The sequence below is a fragment of the Papilio polytes genome, unplaced genomic scaffold (assembly GCF_000836215.1).
Source record: "Papilio polytes unplaced genomic scaffold, Ppol_1.0 DF822400.1, whole genome shotgun sequence".
Classification (NCBI taxonomy): Eukaryota; Metazoa; Arthropoda; class Insecta; order Lepidoptera; family Papilionidae; genus Papilio; species Papilio polytes.
Window position 1 is genome coordinate 955,719 of NW_013526804.1, and position 6,419 is coordinate 962,137.

At 33.1% G+C, this 6,419-nt stretch overlaps 1 protein-coding gene across 2 annotated transcripts in view; it reads right to left on the reverse strand.

Moving 5' to 3' along the window:
* Window positions 1-3,449: 3,449 nt before the first annotated feature.
* LOC106106149 (tetraspanin-33-like) overlaps window positions 3,450-6,419 on the reverse strand; it is a 10,214-nt gene continuing 7,244 nt past the window's right edge. Inside the window, exons 5-7 of one of the 2 annotated variants that reach the window (XM_013286696.1) lie at window positions 5,852-6,031; window positions 5,247-5,422; window positions 3,450-4,771 (exon numbers count right to left, since the gene is read on the reverse strand). In XM_013286696.1, the coding sequence (XP_013142150.1) occupies window positions 4,759-4,771; window positions 5,247-5,422; window positions 5,852-6,031 (369 nt within the window). In that variant the 3' untranslated portion in view covers window positions 3,450-4,758. The remainder of the gene's footprint in view (window positions 4,772-5,246; window positions 5,423-5,851; window positions 6,032-6,419) is intronic. The other variant, XM_013286697.1, reaches the window with a different exon arrangement.

A 6,419-nucleotide genomic window follows, 5' to 3' on the forward strand; every position in this document is an offset into this window, starting at 1 on the left:
AATCTGAACAATATTTACATTTAATCCAGGTAAGGAATCTTACAAAATGGCACAAAATGAAAATTTTAAACATTGATTTGTCTAAAATAATAGCGCCTTGAAAAATAAAATAGCAAATTAACTATGACGTTATATTTTCGAACGCCTGGTGTCATACTATAAAAAAAATTATGCAGGCATTTTAAGATATTTTTTTGTCTTGTATTTCAGCTTCAAAATGAAATAGAGCGCGAGAAAGAAGAAGAACTCGAGAGGGAGAGAGAAGATTGGCACAGACGCAGTCATTTGCTGCCGCTGGCGTTTGCGATCACGGACGAGTTTTTCGACAAGTACTGGCCGCCGCCGACGCCCGAAGTCGTCTCCATACCAGAACCCGAGCCTAAAGCTAAAGGAAAGAAGAAATAGATCTACATTTCTCTAAGCAAACTTGAAAAAGAAAGTATTGATCTGATCGATCAATTTTTATGTAGCAAAAAAATTAATTTTCAACAAACAATATATTATTCCGTAATTTCATAAAATAAATGAATTTTGGGTGATGGGTTACTCTTAGATTTATAGTAGAACCTCGATAAGTTTAAGTCCAAGGGAAACACAAAATATTTTAAGTTATAGAGGTTTGTAGTTATCAAGGGTTTTTGTTTTTAAGGTTTTGGGCTCTGATGGGAAGGAAACATTATTTTTTTAAGTTACCGAGGTTTTACCGTATTTTGTTTGATGCGGAAAAACTACTATTTGTTCGCACTTTTCAAAATTAAAAACTATCCAGTTTGTTTTAAAGTCGTTTTCTCTTAATTTTTTGTTTCAAACATGTCAACTGTTAAGGTGATTTTGTAAACAATGCCATCTCACGGTGGTTTCATGAACTAATGCAAAAGTCCATTTAACTCGCTAGATGGCGCAAGTTGGATTTATTGTGAAGTTAGCTGAATGTTTTTATTTGAACACGTAATAGGAATAAAGACACAACAGTTGATTACATTAATTTATTCGTATTTATAGTTTACTGGAATTATAGAATTATTATAAAATACTACATCGAACACTAAATATGACACATATTTATTTTCTTTAGATTTTGTTTGGGAAATTAAGAAAAAAATGTTTCTTAACTTCATAAATTACGAAAGTTTAATCACAATAAATTAATTTTGATATATTATAACTTACTTAAATATATTAAAAATGCATTATGTTTTGATTATTATTCTTTTTATGTCTTTTAACTTTAAATCAATTTTGTCAACATTTGGGAATGGTTTTTGATAATTTTAAAGACAAACAATACTGGCCACAAATTTCTAAATCTTTTACTACTTTGAATTAAAAATAGCAAAATAAAAAGATACATTGAGCATATTTACTTAAAGTCTAATTTACTTTTAAAATGACTTAGTTGTAAGCACATACTGATATTACCATATTTGGGCAGTGGTAAGAAACATTTTAATTATACTCTGAGTAGTTAATAGTGAGGCCATCCTGTGGTACTCGAAATAAATCTATTTTTAGGGTTGTTTAAGCTGATTTTAGAGTTTTTTTTTTAAATTAAAAGTGTAATTTAAAAAATGAATATAAAAATATTGACCAATGGCAATCAGCACCATAGATTTTTTCACAGACAAAAAAAATCTAATTTTTTTATAGCAAATACTAATTTTGAGCGGAAACATTAATGGAAATAAACTACTAATTTACATGATTAACTGCAGCAAAGTCATAACTGTAGTTTAACACTAAGTGATGACTCTGAGTGCAGTATACACATTGATTAAATTCCTTACAACTAACACAATATTTGGTTCTATTTTGAGTTATACACCTAGCTTTTAATTAATGTTTAAGAAATATCTGCAAAAATATGTTTAGTACTTAAGTAGTGAATTTACTACATATCTATCTATAAAGCACTTATCCCTAATAATATAAACGGGTAGACAGGGATATAGATTTCGATTTTGCGTGGTCCTAACAACTCTTACATTATTTACATATTTCTTATACTAAATACAAATTCAATAGAAATGAGGAATAATCAAGGGCGGATCCAGCTTTGGCGCCAGGGTAGGGGTCACAAAGTTGTGGTCAAGTCAAGAGCTTGACAATGTAAATATATTTTGTCAAGCTCTTGACCTTGGAGGGGGGGGGGGTCACGACCCCCCCTAGATCCACCCTTGGAAATATACCAATCTAAACAATTTTTACTGTAATCATACACTGTAATCATAGATTTAGAAAACAGACATATTTGTATCAACAAATCAAATACAGAGAATTTATAAAACAAATCCATAGATAATAAAAGATATTGTCAACCAGTGACATGTAAATTGTCATTTTTATTGAATTCAAGCATAAATACTAAGAGACTGTCCCACCATTGGCTGATAGAGGCTCAGCTTAAAAATGACGTCACTGTCATGGCAACAAAAACCAATACTTGCATCACATATGTTACGCTGATTGTTCTGAGACAATTTACAATTTGGTGGGACAGGCCCTAAATCTAGTAACAGTACAGTCTTAAAGTTATTATAATATCATTTTTTATACACACTACATAATCAAAACACAGATGGATGTGTGGTTTGACAAGAATGGATAAAGTTAAGAATGTGTACATTAGAGGAAGTTTGAAAGTAGCGCCAGTGGTGGAGAAATTGAGAAGCAAAAGATTAGCGTGGTATGGACATATGCGACGAGACTATGGGAACATGAATCAGAAAGTGTTAAGAATGAAGGATATGCTTAAGGAGGGAGTAGATTCATATATGACGGCTGATAGAGATGTATGGAAGAGCAGCATATACTGTGCCGACCCCCCATAAGGAATAAGGGCAAGTTGATGAGGACATAATCAAAACATTAATGCTATGTTAGTAAAGAATCAAAATGATACACTGAATCTGGAAAGTTAAGGAAATGCCAAAAATTAACTTAACATAAACTTCAAGATATGAAAATTATCCAAGATGTAAATCTACAATTAACACCATGAAATTATAATCAAGATAAAATAGATTCTTAATTAGTGTAATACAATAATACTAAAAACTGCATTTTACCTAATTACATTTTACTAGTACTTTATTGATATAAATCAATATACAATTCTTATTTTAATTTCATTTCTTTTCTATTTTTTGAAATTTCCATCTTATAATAAAAAAAAAACTATAGTTAAACATATATATTGCACTGTATGTATGTAAGTTTAAACTGTAATGACATTAATTGACAAATATTTGACCAATGGCATTCATTACCAGCTATTGGTCCCCACCGAGGGGCTCGGAGCCTACCCTAAGTTAGGGGTGACTAGGTCATAGTCAACGCTGCATTGTGGGTTGGTTGACTTCACAAATCTTTGAATTTCTTCGCCGATATGAGCAGGCATCACGATGTTTTCCTTCACCGTAAGAACGTCGGGTAAATTATGTACATATTAAAAATCGAAAATCACATTGGTACAGCGGGATTCTAACCCAAGACCTGTAGATTAGACAAGTCAAGTGCTTAAACCACAGAGGCAATGGCATTCAAACTAAATTGACAGTTGGCTGTCAATGTCAAAATGTCTAAAGTCACTTGTTTATATTTATATGGATTTTGTCACTGCAGTCGAAACCCATAGTTCAAATAGAAATTTAACTATGAAAGGTAATTGAACATTACAATAAAAGATTTGTTATATTTTGCTGCGGATTTGCATTGGGGATAGATTTTTAAAAACATTTTTTGTTTTTGAAAAAAGAATAAAGTTTTAGTTTTAATAATCAAACCATTGTAATATAAAGAAAATTAATTAATCTTGCAAAATAACTGGGTATGAATAATTAAAAATAAATGAGAATACATCAAGAAGTATGAGTATTGTAGAATATGTTAAATCTATTTTTTCACTGAATCATGGCAACATTCTAATAGCAATAAATACATTTTTTGTACCTATAAATATCAATTCTCTAATTAAAAACTTAATTAGACTAGAAAACTTACCAAATCTAAAAAAGTAGCACATAAAATTCTAAATATACACTTTTAAGTATGGAATACACAAATCTTGACAACTGTCAAAATATATTGACAGTCACAAGTAAAAATACCCTAAAAGAGTGTGCACACCTTTGACTAAACTATCGCACAACTGTTTAGTCTTGCTTTGATTTCTATAAGCTTGTATGGAAGTGCGCACACTACTCGATAAGTTGAGCAAATAAACAGTTGAATTAACCTAAAAACAATCTACAAGTACGCAACCGTTGTGCGATACTTTAGTCAAAGGTCTGCTACTCTAACAATATGGCTTACTGATCACTTACCTATAAAACACTAGCAGAGACTAAAAATCTGACAGCTGTCATGACAATGAAAACTGTCAAATTCTCTAGGCTTCGCTGATCACTGTCACTTGTCTGGCTCACTGTACACTAACACTTGTCTGTGTCATTGTTCATTGACACTTGTTTTGCTCAGCATACACAACACCTGTGTGTGACAACACCTGTGCTGCAGTTTAGATTGACACTTGTTTATGGCTAAATATACACTGACACTTGTTTACGGTTAAATATACACTAACACTTGTCTATGGCTCACTCGTCATTGATAGTATAGTCCAGTGTCCGATGACACTTGTCTGTCTCAGTGCAGACGAGTGTTGCCCTACAGATGCAGGGCCGCGGTGCCCGCAGGCGGGCGAGGCTACAGCAAGGCTCGCCTCGACTCGTCGCGGTACGCCCCCGCGTAACCCCTATTTCATGTTTGCCATCTGAAAACATAAAGATATATAGTTAATTCAAACGTCTCTCTCATCTTACTAATACATATGCGAATGTTTCAATGGATAGATGTTTGTAGCCTACACTGCTGCACAGATCTCTATGAAATTCGGCATAGATGTAGAGAATAGTCTAGAAGGACACATAAGCTACTTATTGTTTTTATTCCATGTCATCGAAGTCGCGGGCAAAAGCTAGTAATGACATATTTTCTAAAATAAAATTAAGAATTTCAACATATGAAACCTGTTTTTGTGCTACTGGTGCTCTTAACAGATCTTATCGCCTCTCTATCCAGTATTAAGGGCGGTCCACAAACCGCGTCATAACGCTGGCAGTATTACGAAAATGTCTGCCCTATGTAATAGATGGCGTTACAATAAAAGTACAAAATATCTACTTCCATCAATAGATGGCGTTGTAACAAAAAAAATGTATATTTTCAATAGATATCGCTGTAGTTACCTGGCTTTTTGCAACTCAATCTGCCCCTCGAGCGTTTTGGCAAGGTAGATGACGAACAGCTGCGAGAGAGCAACACCGAGAGCAGCACACGCTATCATATACAGATTGCGTTCAGCCCATAGACGTACTATCTCGATACAACCGCTTGTCCATACACGCTTGCTAGCTTCCGCAACCTGCAACACATATATCTTAGTAATAATGCGAAAGTTTAGATGGATGGATGTTTGTTACAGTTTGTAGGCTCTAAACGGTTCTGGATGAAATTCGGCTTAGTTGTAGAGGATAGTCTTGAAGAAGACATAGGCTACTTACTTTACATTTATAGTTATGTCTATATTATATATTTATTTATTTAATTGAGAGTTTTACGTAAACAATAAAATACAGTTATCATTAAAGCCCACACGGGAATAGCTAGTAATAAGAAAATTAAAATGGGTATTTACCCATTTTAATTTTAATATGAATGGATGGTAACCTAAATTATCTCCGGATCAACAGATTTTAATGAAATTTGGCATAGACAGAGACTTTTGGTAGCAATTTGCCAATTTTTTTAAATCCACAATTAATATTACAAGTAGAGTTAAGTAACAAGTTACCGGTGAGTTCTGGACGCCATATCCACACATGATGTTGACGAGTCCTGAGGAGATGTCTGTGGCGTTAATGCAGCATGAGAAGGGAACTCCACAACGTTCTACTGAGGGTGAGGAGCAGTTGAAGTATTCATTCTTGGACCAGTCCATGTAACCATCAGAGGTCAATCCACAGCACTGGAACTGAAGGTGTTGTTATTGAATAGAGGCACTTCAGTTCTGCATTTTTTTATATATTTTAATATTTACTATATCGCAGTGTTTTTGAGCTGATTAAATGCTTATTATCTTACTGAATAAATATGACCTATGTTACTCACTGATAACGTAGCTTTTTAATGGTGAAAGAATTGAAATTGACCCAGTAGTTTTTGAGTTTGATAAATACAAAAATACAAATCTTTCTTCTTTATATTAGTACAGACGATTAAGCCCGCGTGAAATTAAAAATAAAATATAGCCTACGTTACTCACTGTTACCATAGCTTTATAATGGTGAAAGAATTGAAATTGAGCCAGTAGTTTTTGAGTTCAATACATACAAAAATACAAATATTTTCTCTTTATATTA